Source organism: Stereum hirsutum (genome assembly GCF_000264905.1).
Source record: "Stereum hirsutum FP-91666 SS1 unplaced genomic scaffold STEHIscaffold_9, whole genome shotgun sequence".
NCBI lineage: Eukaryota > Fungi > Basidiomycota > Agaricomycetes > Russulales > Stereaceae > Stereum > Stereum hirsutum.
This window is the reverse complement of record NW_006763139.1, coordinates 1,333,236-1,349,708: the sequence shown is the minus strand read 5'-3', so window position 1 is coordinate 1,349,708 and position 16,473 is coordinate 1,333,236. Positions and strand designations below refer to the sequence as shown.

At 51.2% G+C, this 16,473-nt stretch overlaps 7 protein-coding genes across 7 annotated transcripts; 4 read left to right on the top strand and 3 right to left on the bottom strand.

Annotated features, from left to right (window-relative positions):
• Positions 1 to 595: 595 nt before the first annotated feature.
• On the bottom strand, positions 596 to 2,470 carry STEHIDRAFT_147925 (uncharacterized protein). The gene is made up of 6 exons (XM_007305534.1): positions 2,322 to 2,470; positions 1,952 to 2,162; positions 1,690 to 1,757; positions 1,528 to 1,623; positions 1,403 to 1,465; positions 596 to 1,334 (listed from the first exon to the last, which is right to left on the bottom strand). Exons 1-6 carry the CDS (start codon positions 2,356 to 2,358, stop codon positions 973 to 975), a joined length of 837 nt encoding a protein of 278 aa, XP_007305596.1. The 5' UTR covers positions 2,359 to 2,470; the 3' UTR covers positions 596 to 972.
• Positions 2,471 to 2,824: 354 nt separating this feature from the next.
• STEHIDRAFT_59192 (uncharacterized protein) lies at positions 2,825 to 4,255 on the top strand (the record flags this gene model as incomplete). Its single annotated transcript, XM_007305129.1, has 6 exons — positions 2,825 to 2,863; positions 2,927 to 2,987; positions 3,044 to 3,105; positions 3,171 to 3,577; positions 3,612 to 3,886; positions 3,981 to 4,255. The coding sequence occupies 6 exons, from the start codon at positions 2,825 to 2,827 to the stop codon at positions 4,253 to 4,255; spliced, it is 1,119 nt and encodes a 372-aa protein (XP_007305191.1).
• Positions 4,256 to 6,258: 2,003 nt separating this feature from the next.
• On the bottom strand, positions 6,259 to 7,952 carry STEHIDRAFT_169455 (uncharacterized protein). The gene is made up of 3 exons (XM_007305533.1): positions 7,734 to 7,952; positions 7,615 to 7,674; positions 6,259 to 7,550 (listed from the first exon to the last, which is right to left on the bottom strand). The coding sequence occupies exons 1-3, from the start codon at positions 7,744 to 7,746 to the stop codon at positions 6,919 to 6,921; spliced, it is 705 nt and encodes a 234-aa protein (XP_007305595.1). The 5' UTR covers positions 7,747 to 7,952; the 3' UTR covers positions 6,259 to 6,918.
• Positions 7,953 to 8,126: 174 nt separating this feature from the next.
• Positions 8,127 to 9,904, top strand: STEHIDRAFT_81011 (WD40 repeat-like protein). The gene is made up of 7 exons (XM_007305234.1): positions 8,127 to 8,472; positions 8,565 to 8,676; positions 8,741 to 9,068; positions 9,135 to 9,268; positions 9,337 to 9,457; positions 9,540 to 9,737; positions 9,841 to 9,904. Exons 1-7 carry the CDS (start codon positions 8,148 to 8,150, stop codon positions 9,865 to 9,867), a joined length of 1,245 nt encoding a protein of 414 aa, XP_007305296.1. The 5' UTR covers positions 8,127 to 8,147; the 3' UTR covers positions 9,868 to 9,904.
• A 1,280-nt stretch (positions 9,905 to 11,184) lies between these two features.
• STEHIDRAFT_122470 (uncharacterized protein) lies at positions 11,185 to 11,725 on the top strand. Its single transcript, XM_007305532.1, has 2 exons — positions 11,185 to 11,323; positions 11,355 to 11,725. The coding sequence occupies exons 1-2, from the start codon at positions 11,239 to 11,241 to the stop codon at positions 11,624 to 11,626; spliced, it is 357 nt and encodes a 118-aa protein (XP_007305594.1). The 5' UTR covers positions 11,185 to 11,238; the 3' UTR covers positions 11,627 to 11,725.
• A 130-nt stretch (positions 11,726 to 11,855) lies between these two features.
• On the top strand, positions 11,856 to 12,155 carry STEHIDRAFT_158204 (uncharacterized protein; the record flags this gene model as incomplete). Its single annotated transcript, XM_007305531.1, has 1 exon — positions 11,856 to 12,155. The coding sequence occupies one exon, from the start codon at positions 11,856 to 11,858 to the stop codon at positions 12,153 to 12,155; it is 300 nt and encodes a 99-aa protein (XP_007305593.1).
• Positions 12,156 to 14,182: 2,027 nt separating this feature from the next.
• STEHIDRAFT_158203 (uncharacterized protein) lies at positions 14,183 to 16,194 on the bottom strand (the record flags this gene model as incomplete). Its single annotated transcript, XM_007305530.1, has 3 exons — positions 14,183 to 14,816; positions 14,879 to 15,083; positions 15,138 to 16,194. The coding sequence occupies 3 exons, from the start codon at positions 16,192 to 16,194 to the stop codon at positions 14,183 to 14,185; spliced, it is 1,896 nt and encodes a 631-aa protein (XP_007305592.1).
• Between the last annotated feature and the right edge of the window lie 279 nt (positions 16,195 to 16,473).

The window sequence follows — 16,473 nt, the reverse complement described above, 5'->3', positions numbered from 1 at the left end:
TGTTAACGGCCTTCTGCCACAAAATCCGGTCGACGGTGCACTGGAGGTCACAATCGTCGTGTGTCCAAGCAGACATCTCCCTCCAGCTTCCAGCCCGGTCAACGTCCGCTGGAAGATGCGAAGTTGTGACGCCGCGAAAGGCGAGGGTCGATCGTGTTGACCTCCCGTTAGGCCTCACCAGAAAAGTTGTCGCACGATTGAACCTATAATGCCACCTCGGGTTGTCTCACATTCCAACCCTGAGTCTAATAGAGGATCTCGTAATTTAAAAGGACTGCGAAGGATCCCGAATATGTCTTTCTGGGCGTACTCTACCGGGTGCATAGCGATGCAGGAGAGAAAGTGACGGTAGCAACCCCCTGATCATTGTGTAAAGTATAGCTTGTTCCCCGAGTAATTCGATCTGAACCATAATGACGCTCGAACAGTCAGTAAGAGTGTCCAGCGTACACACAAGATCCATTCGATTCGGTGATGTACTCTGACAAAAAAACAACGCTATATACAGAACCTATTACTAACGTACTATGTACTTCTGTCCATATTGCCAAACCACGACAGCCCGAAAAGAAAAGAGACCAAACAGGAGTAGAGAGAATCCGGAGCAATGAGAGTGAGTATGCACAATGGCTGAAAGGGGAATACTGATACAGAGTGACACCAAGCAAAGAACGCAGGAAGGCGGGGAACATAGAGAAGGAGTAAGTAGGATAATAGATTTGGGAAGGATGAAGGCGATACGATATAATAAACGATGCGAAAATTCACAGCGATGGTGATAGCGACAACGAAAATCGTACATGTGTTCCAGTAAATGACCGAGGGTGAGAGCGAGTGTGAGAGACAGCGGCACGAAGGAGCGAATACAGAGGAGGGTCATACTCTAGGGGCGAGCGACTAACAAGCAGAACAGAGGCATATGGAACAGAAGAGAAACGGATAGATAGGGTGATGAAAGAAGAACAAGCGAGATCAACATTCCTCGACATACGTCGGCGGCAGCGTCGACCCCGTCATCCTCCTATTCGTCCTCCCAGCGAACCCTCTCGTGATCATAGACGGTGTTCCTCCCCCAGGTAGTATCGCCTGCTGAGTCTGCACGGCATAGCTCGAAGGACCATGTACATGAGTGTGAGGATGACTGTGATTGTTGTAGGTCGGCTCGTCGTCTGTCGAGAAGCTACTGGCAGAACTGAGAAGCTTGATCGATTCTGGTGAACGTTCTTCTGCAGGTGAGAGCATCGGTGCTTCTCGGACGACGGAGAACCAGAGTGGCTGTTTCCGCATGTGGCCGATGACGCCGAGAGTGAAGAGGGTGTTGGCGTAGATCATTACTGGCGAGAGCGCAGGATGAACAGATGTCAGGCCGTGATTCGAGCTGAAAAGGAATGTGAGGGCGTACGTGTTATCCAATTAATTAACGCAAACACCTCGATGAACTTGGCCTCGTAGCATCTCGATGCGCCTGGGTTATCACAACAACGTTGAGATCGACGACGACGCCCCACAAGCAGTAGAAGTACTTACTGGGAATATCGTCGCAATCCAAAGCACTTAATAAATGTGAATCGTTGTCTACAATTGTGAATGCCCCGCAAGCAAGCCAGAGTATCCAGAGCACGCCTGAAGACAGGAGGGGCAAAAATGTCTTAGAAGTGGAGCGAGGACAGCAAAGAGGGATGAGCTCACAGAGACAGCTAGCTTCGACGACGACCATAGAGATGAATGACTTGCGTTTCAATAGATCCACGATCAACCTATTGTTCGTAACCAAACACAAGTCAGCACCAGCGCAGATTCTCCGTCTTCTCTTCGCTTCCTTTCAAAGCGCTGCCTCTTTCCGTCCACCGTCGATTGAATCGATCCTCAAGGTGCGCATGGCCCAGCTTGCCCTCCATCATTCCGGCTATATTCCAGAAAAGGTGATAAAGGTTGAACAGTAATTACTCACATAGGCAAAGTCGCCGCAACGCTCAAAATCGCGACCGCCGCACACAACGCACTCGACCTATCCGGGCCATCGTCCCCTCCTCCATTACTTCCACTCATCCCTGACGAACCAGCGTCCCCGTAATTGTCCCCGTATTGGTTCATTTTTTGGTGTACATAGATCAAGTCGAGGCTCAGCGCCAGCACCGTTAGCGACAAGAGGACGGAGAAGCCTGTGTGTTTCGGACCAGCCCATTCGATTGGTGTGAGTTTTAATGACGTTGATACAATCGCATGAGCAGATGTGAGCGCAGAGGATGAGAGAAATGAGAGTTAAGCGTCAGTCAATCATGGCAGACTTGGCCATCTTGGCGAGAGAGGTGGTAACGCACTGAGAATAGCCAGTCTGGCGAAGAATAGGAACGCCATTTTCTCAGGCGCTCAGAAACCTTGGTTGTTAATATGTGCAGACGGTAGGATTGTACGATAATTGTATACAGGTTTGAGGCCAAGAGAGAGACGGAATGGAAATGTGTGGGAGTGTAAGAGAGGAGGGAGAAAGGCTGCTACGAGCCGCATTGGGCCGCCGGCTTCTTGCTATTTTTGGAAGTCAGAAAGCAATTGGCCGGCCGAGGAGCCCCACTTCGCCGTGTGGCGGTGTGGCGACTCTGTAGTTCGTTTCCTTGTTCCTGACGACATGCCCGTGAGAGCTGCCCGCGGTGTTAATACGACATGACCACCCAACCCGTAGCTAAGTCATTTCTCATTTCTTTCCGTTCCTTTCCTTTCCTTTTCCACTGGCATGGTCCTCTCTTCTTTCTTGAACTGAAGAAGCTGGCTTCGAGCGCGATTGTACTTTGACTGTCTGGAAACGTCCTCACCGTCTGTATCAACAATGACAGCGTGGAATGATGCTACCAAATACTTCCGGATCGTACGTGTCATCATCCACCGAGCCAAATTTGTCCAACTGCATGCTCAGACGTTCCCGGATTAGGTCGCTCTGTCGTTCTTCGTCTACGACTGGATTGTCACGCTGCCAGCAGAGATCCGGCTTTGTAGGCCCCATCCTTGTGCCTTTCCATCTTTCGTTTCTAAGAGTCAAACCACACAGACAGAAAGCAGCGATGCTGGTACAAACCCAGTACCGCATGCATCCTCTTGATCATGACTCGGGTGCGGCCCCTCCCTCAAAAACACTCTCAATAACCCCTATACCTGACCTACCTACCTATGCACAGTACATCGGCCTCGCAGCGATCTGTTTGAACCTCTTCGGATTTTTCGGCCATAACTTCACCCAGGAATCCTGCGAGCGCTACTACCACGTCATGCCCATCGTGCAATGTGTCGCGTCCTGGGCCAGTCATATCATCTTCGTCGTTCGCACTTCCGCGATCTGGAACAAGGAAAGACTACCGACAGTATCTCTTTCCTTACTGGCGTTTATTGTTTCCGCCGTGGAGATATTTGCGCAGTTGTTCGCTTTTCGGAAGTTCAAGGCTGGGTCGTCAGGGAACTGTTTGATTCAGTATAGTAAGAAGGTGAACATTGGCTGGGTTTATTACATGGTATGTCTTGTCTGTTCCACAGACAACACAACTCTCTCATCACTCTTGGCCCCTGCCCGCTCGTTCACTGGGACCGCGTTCGTGAAACTATGTCCGTGAATCAACCTAGAGTGGAACCATATTCGACATCATTATCATCATCGTCACCTACCAGCGCCTCGTTGCCAACTTCAACTCCCGCGCTGGTAAACGGGGCAATGAGGCCAATGGTGGCACCCAAGCCGAATTCAACCAGGTCCTCTGGAGCTCCTCCCTCGCCTACTTCATAATCACAACCGTCTCCAACGTTCTCAACCTCATCTTCTTCGCCTACTATAACAACTCTGACTCGACTGTCCTCGCCCCCCTTGGTATTGCGCTGACTAGCATGATGAGTGCTCGAATCAGTGAGTTTCTCTTTGAGTTGCTGCCTTGTTCCGTTCGTTGTAGCTACTGATGGACGACCGATCTGTGGATCAATGATCGACATCTGTCACCCAGTCCTAGACCTCCATGACTACGCAAACCGACCCCGAAACAGCACCTCGATATCCCTATCCCGCTCCACAAACCCTTGGAATGTAGCCTCCGACTCACGCCGCTTCAGCAACACCTTGGTGAGTCCTGTGAAACGCCCTCCACCCGCAGTAGGGTTACCATCACCGGTTCGTCGCAGTTCGCCTACCCACTTTTTTCTTTTGTCGAATCCTAAATGGAGACTAATGTACGTAACACTATCAGATGTCGAACAGGACCCACACTTACACGGCATCTGAGTTATCCACCGGTGGCCATGAGAAGGAGCTTCCAACTGTGCCGAGTTTCGACGGACGCCGTGTGTCGATTATCGCGCCATGGGAAAGCCACGGCCGTCGCGATGAAGAAGCCGGGTACTCGTCATGACAGACAGTGTGAGTATGTGTTTGCCCGTCACGCGGACCGCTCCAGTGATTCAGGCTTGGGGAATCAGGGAACATCGACACTCACGGGAAGAGAGGCTCAGGTTAGGCATTCGACACCGGTTGACTCGAGCGTCGAGCTCTTGCGTACTCTCTCTCGGATCGTCTTTGCTGTCTCGGGAAGTACTTGGTGTCTAGGGAGGGGTAGTGGCAGTGAGGCCTGTAGAAGTTTGAAACTATACACGCTCGGACCTTTTTTTTTCTTTTGCTTTTCACTTAGAGTGCACATACATTTTCGTTCGCTGACTTATTCATTACACGGACTCCTCCGAGCTGGCCTTGCTCTCATTCGTTCTTTTATTCATTCGTTCATTCACTTTCTCGCTCGGTTCGGGTCTTGTGTTCGTGCTCGAAGTTCGACGCAAAATATGTACAGTATCTGTATCACGATGGTGCTGAGCATCCGCCTTGATTCATCCTTTCAGCTGACTGCACCCAGCAGTATCGAAGTGCCACTGGCAATTGGTTAGGAGGCCCTTACTCAAGTTCATCCACCAGCGTGTCGGGCACGGACATCGCAGAATGGAGAGCGTTCGCGATTACTTTCAGTAAGTTTCGCACGTCGCCCACCGTCTTAGTCCAGATTCAATTCCTCGTTGTATGATTCAGACGCCTCTGGTATGATATTTGTGTGTGTATTTCGCCTGTTGTGCCTAGAGGGCTATTCAAGAAGAAGAAAAAGGGGCTCAGGTTTGGAGTCAAAAACCTGCGCTGCCTTTCGGCTTCATGTGAATCACAGCCACATGGATTTCTTTTCGATTGCAGGAAACCCAAGCTTCTCGCGCGCAAGTGGCCCAAGGCTGGCTCGAACCGGCCACCTCTCGTGGCGAGGATAATTCTAACGATACTTACAGACCGTTAGACCACTGCGGCATTGATGGATCTGAACGTACTAAAAATACATACGACCCCTTCACTCCGTTATATCGCGTTCTTCAGTTGCATTCTTCGTCCTTCCTCGATGATCGATTTATTGTCAAGCAAAGTAATTAGTTTCGCGACGAAAGCAAGCGAGAGATGTGTGTAAATCGGAGTGAAAGAGTCGTATATATTACTGGTACGCCCAGTCCTATCAATGCCGCAGTGGTCTAACGGTTGGTATTCCTCAATAACAATTCCTCCTCCGAGAGGTCGTGAGATCGAACCAGCCGTTGGCCACTTCAAGACGCGGCGAGAACGTTGGGTTTCCTGCAACAAAAACAAATCCATGTGGCTGTGATTCACATTAAACAAGCCGAAAAGGCAACGCAGGTTTTTGATTCCAAAACAGAGCCTTCTTTTCTTTATTCCGTGTAAGTAAAGGAATCAGAGGTGTGGGTCATAGAGGTAAGTTACCTATCGTCAAGGTATCGTCGTCGAGCGCCTGTTTATTATCCACTCACATGTGATAAACTTCCGCGCCCCTGTCAACGAGCCAACTGGAAGGCCTCTTCGCATGCCGTCGTATATATGTAACATCAACTCTCTTGCAACTCTCTCTAGCTTTCAAGAATCAAGATCCAATTTTCCCTGCCTCTCATTCAGACTCCAAATGGGATCAGGTCTGTGAATTCCCCTGGATCGTTCAGGACGCCTGCATTTGTTCAGCGTAACGCATCGAGCACTGGTAGCCCCGGGACCCTGCCAGCGCAATATCGCTCGCCCTACGCGATATCGATGATGATGTCGCCCGTCCGCCTCACACGCACAACACGGACATCACTGCAAAAATACCAGCTATACTTGTATATGTAGAAAGACTCGCTCGTCACCGTGACGCGTAACGCTATGCTACGCTATGCCATGCTCAGCTTTATCTAAAGCGCAGGTAACAATGGGTGGGTGGGTAAAATGGGATAAAGATATGTACAGCTGAAGCTGGGTATCAAGGGGTTGAAACGGTTGATAAAATTGATAATCGATAGTTGATGGATGGAGAGAACGCAACATGGGAAGAAGAGAAAAGAAAAAAGGGTAGCGAGTAAGTAAGTAAAAGAGGACGTTTTCCCAGCCAGAAAATTTGATTCAAAAGAGGTTCCAACCGATACCGATGAAGAGTAAAAAGAGGGGGTTGCACTCACAGACAGTGTGATATGGTGTGCGTGTGTGGTCACCCGAAAGGAAACCTAAAACCCGAAGCGTAGATATGGATGTATGTTCAAAACCAAGAACGGTGAGTTCGAAGGGGTTGAAGGTGATAAATAGTGCGTATGTATGTAGACGGCAGGAAGAAGAATGAATTGAAGGGCGTATAGCGTCGTGCGCCAGGATCGGCGACCTGCGTACCGTGTAAATGTCCAAGGAGTCGACGGACGGCGAGCCGAGGGGTCGTAGTCTGCATCATCAAGCGAACGGGACCTGCTCGAGAGTGCGCCTTACGTTGACCACGTCGAACGAAAATCGGTTCAGCAAGTCCACCAAAACCACAACTGTATCCACATAAATTCTCTCCCTCAAGCCAGTGTCCACATCCCACATCATGTCCTTCACACCCCAGCGAACTATACTGCATTCTCCGTCCCGATCTGCTCAGCTTCCAGCGGAAACTCAGCCTCTTCAGCCTCCAACGGGAACTCCACCTCGGACCCTCCTTCCCTGATCACAAACTCCCTCGTATCCACATCCGCTTCCGCATCCTCTCCCCAAACGGTGTTCCAATCCCACCAACTGCCCACCCCATTCGTCGCCGACTCCGTGCCAGGATTAAGCGTCAAATCCCTCACGTTCCCAAACTCCAGATGTGGTATACGCGTCGCGAGTCTATGAGTGAGCAGATGGCACGCGAGGATGAAGAAGAGCAACAGCAGGAGGAACGAGGTGCGTGCTTTGAGCTGCAACTTATTCGAGAGTGACGAATAGGATGGGGACTGTGAAGGAATGTGGAAGGCGGATGAGGATGGGGGCGGTGTGCCGGCTTCCGAGTCGGTATCAGAAAGGGTGAGCGCTATGGGGCTGTTCGGATAGGTCGGACTGGTGGGAGAGCTAAGCGAAGAGGTTAGGCGCTGGAAGAGGGAGGGTTTGGGAGCGGGGGCGAGGAAGGCGATGGAGAAATCGCCTGAGCTCGAGGGTGAAGAAGGCGTGACGACGATGGCGGGAAGTGGCGATTTCTCGCTCATGGTCGCGAGTGAGAGATCTGTTTGTTGGAAGTAGCGACGGTAAGACTGCGGACAGGGTCGATGGGGGTGCACTGAACATACCAAGCGGCGCGGGAACAAGGACGTAGTCGCGCGGGTGCTGAGGCAGACGGTGGCGGCGAGCTGTGATCCATATATTCATTAGTTATTTGCTCACCCATTTTACTGAAATATTGACTGACCTGAGGGGGCCATGGTGTTCGTACGAAGGGCGTCGACGGGGAAAAATGCGCTTAGTTTTTCTAACAAGCCTACAAGCCTTTGTGGGCCGGTAAAAGAGAGTGGGTAAAGAACGTGGGTGTACGAATGAGAGCTGCACGAAGACCGGTCGCGGACAATCAAGCGCGACGACGGTTGGAATGGATGATGGAGAGCGAGAGAGAGAGGATGCGAGCCGTCCGCCCCGCTCAGCTCAGAGACCACTGGAAATCCGATCGCTATGGCGGCAGCGCCTTGGCACGCTCTCGGCCCGGCTGTGAGTTCCTAAAAAGATCCAGATCCAAAACAGGCACTCTTTCTTTCCCGCGCACTTCGCCGTTCGCGCGTCGCGTCAAAAAAAACATACCGACATACCCATTTCGTTCAAAAACATAGACATGTCCCTCGCACAGTCGGCATCGTTCACGAACACCTCAAATCCACTCAGATCTACGCGTCTTCCCTCTGACGCCTATGTCCTCTCCCTAGCCGCTCTCCCATCTCGTTATGCCGCTTCCGCTTCGGCACCGTCGAATGAAATATATCTTTTCGACAGTCATTCTCTCCGTCCGGCTCAATCTCTATATGGCCATGAAGGGGGAACTACTTCTCTGCGTGCTGTCGATGCCATCGTTGGCACGAATCAGCGCTCCCTGGTCTCTTCTGGAAAAGACGGTACCATCAAAGTATGGGATGATAGGGCAGGCTCGGTAGCTGTACAAAGTATGTACAGCTTCCGCATTACATTTTCGAGTATACCTCGTTTTGACCACTCAAAGAATAAATCTGGCTGTATCTGTGCTGTTCCTACACAGTGCGCCTCGCAGGAAGACCCCGCGCTTTGCTATGCGCAGATGTTTCGCCCGATGGTATGACTGTGGCGGCAGGAACGGGCATGCAGAGCGATGAAGCTTTGATCTTGTACTGGTAAAGAACCAACAAATCCCTCTTTTACCTTCTCAAAGCCTTATGTATATGGTTTGCTTCGCAGGGATCCACGAAATCCCGTCGCACCCCTCCGCACCCACGCCTCGACCCACTCCGACGACATAACAGCCCTCCACTTCCTCCGTCAGTCCTCGTCCTCGTCTACGTCTTCGCCCGCGCTATCCCACCAAAGAACCCTCCTCTCCGCGTCCTCCGACGGTCTCATCAGCATATCCAACGCAGACGAAGAAGACGAAGACGAAGCCGTCATTCAAGTCAGTAACTGGGGATGCAGTATATCCCAAGTAGGCTGGTTTCACCAAAATCGTGGACGATCGAGATGCGTGTGGGCGGCGAGCGATATGGAGACGGTTAGTACGTGGACACATGAGGTACGCTCTAGTTGCACTTCATCTTCATCTGGTGGGTATATTCGGGGCTGATGTGAATGTGAGCAGTTAGACCAAAGACAGGACCTCGATATTCGCAGCCCTTCGGTCCATACTGCTCAAAATACCTGGGTAACGGATTATCTCGTTGGTTGCCACATGTCCGATAGCAGCGGATTGGGCGTCTTCGTAGGATCGAACGAGTATGTTCTTGCGCCTACTCTCCATCATACGGACTAGCCATTCTGACTGACTTCTGTGCGCGGTTTAGAGGCGATATCGCACTCATCCGTAATGCAGACTACGAAGATCGGGAGGCCTCATGGGCACTCGAGCGTATATGGTCAACGGGCCACAGTGGCGTCGTCAGGTCGATGTTGTGGGATGAACGGGTAGGTGCTCTCTTCCACCCTCCTCTTCGTATCTTTTCACGTCCGGATCAATCTAATCTTATTCGCGTTTACTAAACGATAGCACAACGTCCTCCTCTCGGGCGGCGAAGACGCCCAAATCCACCTCTGGTCCGCTCCTGCCATTCCCGCTGGCTCATCATCCGGAGACGACATCAAGATGGAAGGCGAAGAGGACGGTGGGATGGGGAGTTTGAGCCCGTCGGGGAGGAAGAGAGTCTATGATCATGAAGGCGATGTGGAGATGGGGGATGTAGGCAATGTGAGTCCTGCCCAGGCCCTTGACCTCTTTTCTCTTGGATAGCTCATCATCAGTGATTGTTGGTCTCCACCTCACCTATTTTCTCTTGACTGGATGTGTGTAGGATCCGAAGAAATTGAAGCGGGGGTAGATCTTCAGTTGAATGTACTTACGATGCAATCCTCACCAAAAAGGTCCCGAGTCCCGAGACGACGCTCAGCCTCGAGCTCATTACAACAATGGACGAGGCTAGGCATGCTTAACAAGTTCAGATCGATGAACGTACACGCGTTCATAGTCAATACGCGTCTTTGAGCCTTTTTTTATCTACTTTCAGGCACCATTATTCAAGTTCAAGTCGCTTGGGCTATGAACTACTGACCATGATCTACGCTCTATACCCGCTCATCAAGCAGGTCTTAATACTCGGTGCCACAGGAACGACTCGTACTGCCTCTCAGCCTATCTGACATCCATCCTCATCCTCATCCTCATCCTCATCCTCATCCTCATCCTCATCCTCATCCTCATCCTCATCCTCATCCTCATCCTCATCCTCATCCTCATCCTCATCCTCATCCAGCCAACTGTCTTATCTGATGTACTTGCTCGAAGCTCACAGCCTGCGACCGTAGCATTGCTTTCAAGATCAGGCCAGCTTACTATTAATGACTTTCCCTTCTCAGTCGAGCAGCCTCAACGGCAGGAAAAAAATTCGACGAACTTAGGTCTACGTCCACTGTATCAAAGATATCGTCGAATGTCACCGTCCGTGTTTTGCAGCAGACAGGAGGCGCTGCTAGATGGTTGTCCCCCCTGACCGCTGCTTACCGTCATGACCTCACAGCAAAACTGCCAAGAGCGTCGTTGAACTTGATCTTGGGGGCTGCAAACCACGGTGAATTTCTGCACGGAGCCAAGTTTTCCGTTCATATTCCGTTCCGAGCATTCAATCAGTCCACAAGTCTTTTTTTACACCCTCGGCGCGTCAACTGACAGTTTTTAAGACCCATCGACTCTGCCCTCCGTCGATTTAAATGCAGATGCCCACTGTGGCGCAGGCTTGGACACAGCCGGACTTCGGACTCCGCGCAACCGTACGGTCACTTGAGTAAAACACTGTAAATCCTAGAAAATATTATTCTTCTGTTCACTTTCTTCATAATATTCGCAGGGTATTGGTTAGCATATAATAATGATATGGAGCGACAAAATAGTACTGCGCTCTGAATCTCACGTTTTGGCAAATATTTTCTTGACGCGACCTGTGGCTCCGCGTGGCACAGACTGCAACCTGAACGCGTCGCGGTCGTCCATTATGTTCTTCATCTGCGCTCTGGCCTATGCTTCGACCCCTTCTCTCTTCACTGGCCCCTCTTCCTACTTCTTGCTCTCGTCGACCTAAATCTCTAGTCTAACACTTGACACTTGATCATCGCACTTCGTACTGACCGTCGACATGCCATCTGTTTCTGACTCTGCAGTGGTCTTCACTCTGAATAGCATCTCGGACCTGCTTGGCATGGGAATCGACACAGACGAGGACGGACGGGAATGCATTTCTATTCTGTCGTCCTCTCGACAAGTGAAACGGAAATGCGAAAGAAGTACACCTTCCTCCTCTCGACAAGAGCAAAGGAAAAGGAAAAGAGCAAGTAACAGGCCCAACTGCGACGGACTCAAGAACGAAAACAGCCGGACCCAGGCCTCGTTATTTAGATGACGCGGCAAAATCTGTGGTGGTGGACTACAATAACAATGCACGGCCCTCCAAGCGACACAAGGTGCCCAATCATGTGTTGTTTTCGTCGAATACGAAGGAGCGCGTGGAAGGGTGTGAGGTTGTGCGTTTGGAGGAGTGGTCGGCGGAGATGTTGTATATGTTAAAGGCTTTGCTTAACAAGAACTGAGTCGACTCTGCTTTCTCTCGCGCGCGAATTGATTGGGGTCTTGTCCATGTCGTCGGCCCTTGTTGTCCTCCAGGTACATACGAGTCTCATGAGGTCGAGATACAGATCATCTCTCTGGTACGCACACTTCCTTATTTCTCCGAAGTGCGGTCATCCCCGTCGTAATTACACGATTCCCCACAGCTACTCGACGGGTCCGACAAATACACGATCGACATCATCTGCCATGATGCCATCCACCGACTCGCCTCCCGCTTCCCATCGAAACTCGAGGACTACAAGCCCGTACTTAGACACCCATTCAGACTCATACAAGGTAGAACTCTTCCGGGCCGCCAACGTCGCGGAGAAACAATCCGTCCTGATCATCCTCCCAGTCGCGTACTACTACTGCACCTTAATGCCCACCGAGGAGCTCTTCGAGGGCGTGAGGGCGTACAACGGCGAGATCGTCAAGCTGACGCCCTCCGCGCTGCGCACGACCGAATGTTCCGAGACGAATTGGCGGTCGATAAACGGAAGGAGATGAACCTTTCGAATATGTATAAACGCGCGGGTTGGGCGTGTCGGCACCCCGGAGAAAAACAAGGATCGACGAGTGGCTGGAGGTCCGTGTCTCGGGGTGGCATGGGAGATCGAGGACCATCGCATCGTGCATTTCTCGTACGATCTCTTGATTATGCAGAGGTGAGTCTTTGGCGGCGTTCCTTCTGTGTGTTGCCGTGTCACTGACAACTTGCTTTCGGTGCGAATAGATCTCTGCGCGATGGGTTCAACTATTACATCTTTTAATCTTTTCTCAGCTATGAAAACCCCTAACTGCACGTTGTAAAATCTATCTTGAATGATCATCGGTCTTTGTGCCTGCTTCACTTTACCGTCCACGAAGTATACCTCCGAGTACTCAGTTGACGCCCGGCTTTTGATTTCTAATACATTCGTTCTTGGTAAACGTCCACATCGAGTTGGCCCTCCCTTCCCCACGATAGGTCGACGGTGCCACGATGCATTTCCGCCTGGAGGCTTGATTCACTTACTGTTACGTTCGCACATCCCGTCAGTACTCAGTCTATCATCACAGTTTTCGTTTTACGAGCGGGCGAGCAGAAAGAAGGCGATCTTGGAGCCTCGAACAGAGCGAACACCATACTTACTTAGTCTAAGTGAGAGTCGCGGGTGAATAACTCCGGGGGCTCTTGACTCGCTGTCGTCCGTTCGGTTCGACTGATGCGACTCGATCGAAGGCCTGTCGTCAGTTACGACGACTCTAATGCTCGCAACTGCGTTGTCTTGAGTTCAGTGCCGTCTGTTGCTGGGCCTTCCTGCAATCATTACAGTGTCGTTGATATTCTGAGGCGTTCTATTGTCCTGGAGTGAACGAAGAGCTACGGGGTGGCAGCTTCTGACGAATCTGAACACAGCGAACGTCGGAAGACGCGCGAACGATGTGTGCTTGCTCATGTTGCACACAAAAGACAGACCAAAGGAAAGATCAACGACATCGAGAGGCAAAATCGCGGGAATGGAATACATGAACACAAAGCGAGATACAGACACAGTCCGCGAGACATAAACGAAAGATTAACGACATCACGAAACAGGATTGCGGGTACAAAATACATGAACAGAAAAGAAGTTACAGGCACAATCCGCGAGACGTAAACGAACGAACAACAACATCATGAAGCAGAGCTGCAGGAACAAAATACATGAACACGAAGCAAGATACAGGCACAATCCGCGAGACATAAATGAAAGCGAAAAAGAGGGAGATCAAACGGTCGAGAAACAGAGAAAGACGGAATCAAACTACTTGTAACCGCAGGGTTGTTGAACCGCGCTGGACACTAGCCGATCTCTGTAGATGGACTGAGCCAAGACATGGTTATGTAGCTAAAATCACCGCCACGAAGGAAAATAGAAACCACGAGACGATATCAAAGGCAAGGGAGCACAAATGATGCAAAGGGGACAACAAAAACAACGGTTCGAAGATGAGGGAACGTGCATGGACCACAAGTAATGCAAAGGACCACGCTGGACACTAGCCGATCGCTGTAGATGGACTATGCCAGGACATGGTCATGGAGCTGTTATCAGCACGAAAACGAGAGGCTGCGGATGAAGACGGGGAAAACGTATAAGATGCACGAGTACAGGTACATGAACCATAGGTGATGAAAACCAGCACGCTGGACACTAGCCGATCGCTGTAGATGGACTGTGCCAGGATATGGTCATGTAGCTGGTACCGATACATCGCGTCCGTAAGTTTCTGTAGAACAAAGTGTGAGGGATGCAAAACAAGGCGGAAGGAAGACGGCGTGCACGTACGAAGAACCTCACGGAGGTCATTTAAATCCATAGAACAGTGTGTTGATGGAAGCCAAGATGCTGGACTCGGTGGACTCGGACACTGGCCGATTGCTGTAGATGGACTGTGCCAGGATATGGCCGTGTAACTGGTGTTGATGCATAACGTCCGTAAGTTTCTGTAGAAGAGTATGTAAGGAAACGTGAAACAAGGCAGAAGAAAGAGTGCACGTACGAAGAACATCACGGAGGTTGATCAAATCCATAGAACAGTGTGTTGATGCCAAGACGAGAGCAGGCCGGACGGCGACCACTCGATATGGTTTGAGGAACGGCTGCTTCAATCTCATCGACCACAATATAGAATGGTAGGGTGCCGTATTCGTCATCAAAGTGTTGTTGATTCTTCCAATGCAGGGAGTCAAAGCGAGCTTCAGCCGTCCGCTTCAAATCGACAGTGGAACATTGGGCCCTCATTATGTGCCGATAAACTACTGAGAATATGTCATCGCCCTCTATAGTGCATGGCGGGCTATGCTGAAATGAAGCCCATTCCGCACGCGCGTACCGCACATGTAAATCTCGAGGGAGACAATCCAAGAACCTTGAGAGAACGACAACGCGACTTAAGTAGAGAGCATAGAAGCAGCGTTCGGCCATAGCGGCGCGGCACGATGTGGCTTCAGGGCTGTGAGACGCAGCGTCCACAACGGTAGAAAGGTCTTCAATCGCCAGGATCAAATCCTGGGAAAGCTTGCTCTTACGAGCTTCCTCTGCTGTCTTGTTTGGCGAATATGCGAAGTATAGACCCCAGTATGCGCTGATCCCGAGCACGAGCTCTGGAGTCCGCGGAAGGGGAGCCACATCATTCTGAGGTCTTGTAAATGATCACGAGTGAATGAGATGATTGGACGATGGATAGGAGTCAACGTTGCGCACCTTCGTTCCACAAAGCTACGCCGTACGCGATCGCGGTCCCAGAAGTAAGGATGCGCAAGGGAATCAATAGCGAGTGAACCGGTGGGAATCAGTGAGATTGGCGGTCGGTGAGACGAAGGATGCAGAATTGATGACGGGGTGAACAGGGATTCTACTTTGGACATGGCTTCGTCGATTGGTGCATCTAACACATTTTGGAATGCAGCTAGCATTCTTTGATAAGTCTTGTGAATAGTACTGATAGGGGGGCTGCACTCACGATGATGACAAAACTCATAGAGGTTGTGATCTACGCGAAATTTGATCATGATGTCTGCAAGCTCTGGGTATGTCCTCAGCGTAATCCCCTTCACTCTACCGTCGGGTACATCACAGGCCGCTAACCCCAGTGCTCGAGCGTAGTTATCGAAACCAGCCCCACGGAAGAGGCGGTATACCGTCCACACTCGATTGATTGTATCGTCGTACTGAGCAGACAAACGGGCTTGCTCGGATTCGGGAAGTTCATTCCAAGCGAGATGCGTGGGTACGTATGTTGTGATCGGGATCGATATGTCAAATGGAGGACGAGAGGGGATAGGTATTGAGGGACAGATCGGGATACTAGGTGATGAAGTAGGAGCTGAGATAGGAGCCGGAGTAGGGTTGAGAATCTGCGTGATCCGGATGGGGACTGGATGTGCTTGAATGCGAGAACGTGTGTAGGCCAGGATTGAACGTGCAGCGACTGGGTCAGAAGGTGGCGTGGAGACGACAGCTGGTGGAGCCTGAGCGCTAGCTAGGATGAGAGCCGCGGTAGGGGTTGGACTGCGAGCAGGGATTGGATGTTGGACGGGAACAGAGGCGGTGGGCTCGACGAAAACTGAGGGCCTCGATGTTGCAAGGCTTCTACGGATCCGATCTGGGGTCATCCTGAGCGAGTAACGGGTCTGGATGGGAACAGCTGGCTTTGTCGAGTTACGGGCTATGCGCTTCGTCGGTCGAGAGGTCAGATGCCGTTGGTGATGCCGCTTTGCCTTGGGTTCAACTTCGGAAACATCAGCGTCCACAGCGGTGCGCTGACTTTTGTCGTGAGCACCGAGACGAGCGCGCTTTACGTGGGGCTCAGGGAGACGATCTTCTACAGGCACACGCTGTCGAGGGAGAGACACCGGTATATGAGGGCTTGGCCGGGAGGGCTTCCGAGGACGGAGAGTTCTGCTCGAGCCGGAAGCATGAATAGGCTCAGGAGGCGAGGGCCCTGCCAGTGGAAGGCCATCGCGGCCGTCCGATGTGTCTGCAGCATCTGGGTTTGACTTCTTTCGCTTGCGGGCCATGGTCCTTTCGGTATAGGGCAACTCACGGTGAGTTACTGATGTGTCTCGAGAAGACTAGAGAACCGTCGTCAGAAAGAACCAGGTAAAGCATGAGAATACTCACCGGGAGGATAGGATGGTGGTAGAGGGAAAGAAAGTAGGAAGCAGCGGAAAGGCTATATGGGTGGTGGAGGTTGGGATTGCCCTGTGTCGCTGCAAAGTAGGGAAAGGAAGAAGTTCGGGAGGTGTTAGCCGACGCGCAACCGACGCGTGAGATGGTGTCCAAAGCAAACAAGACAC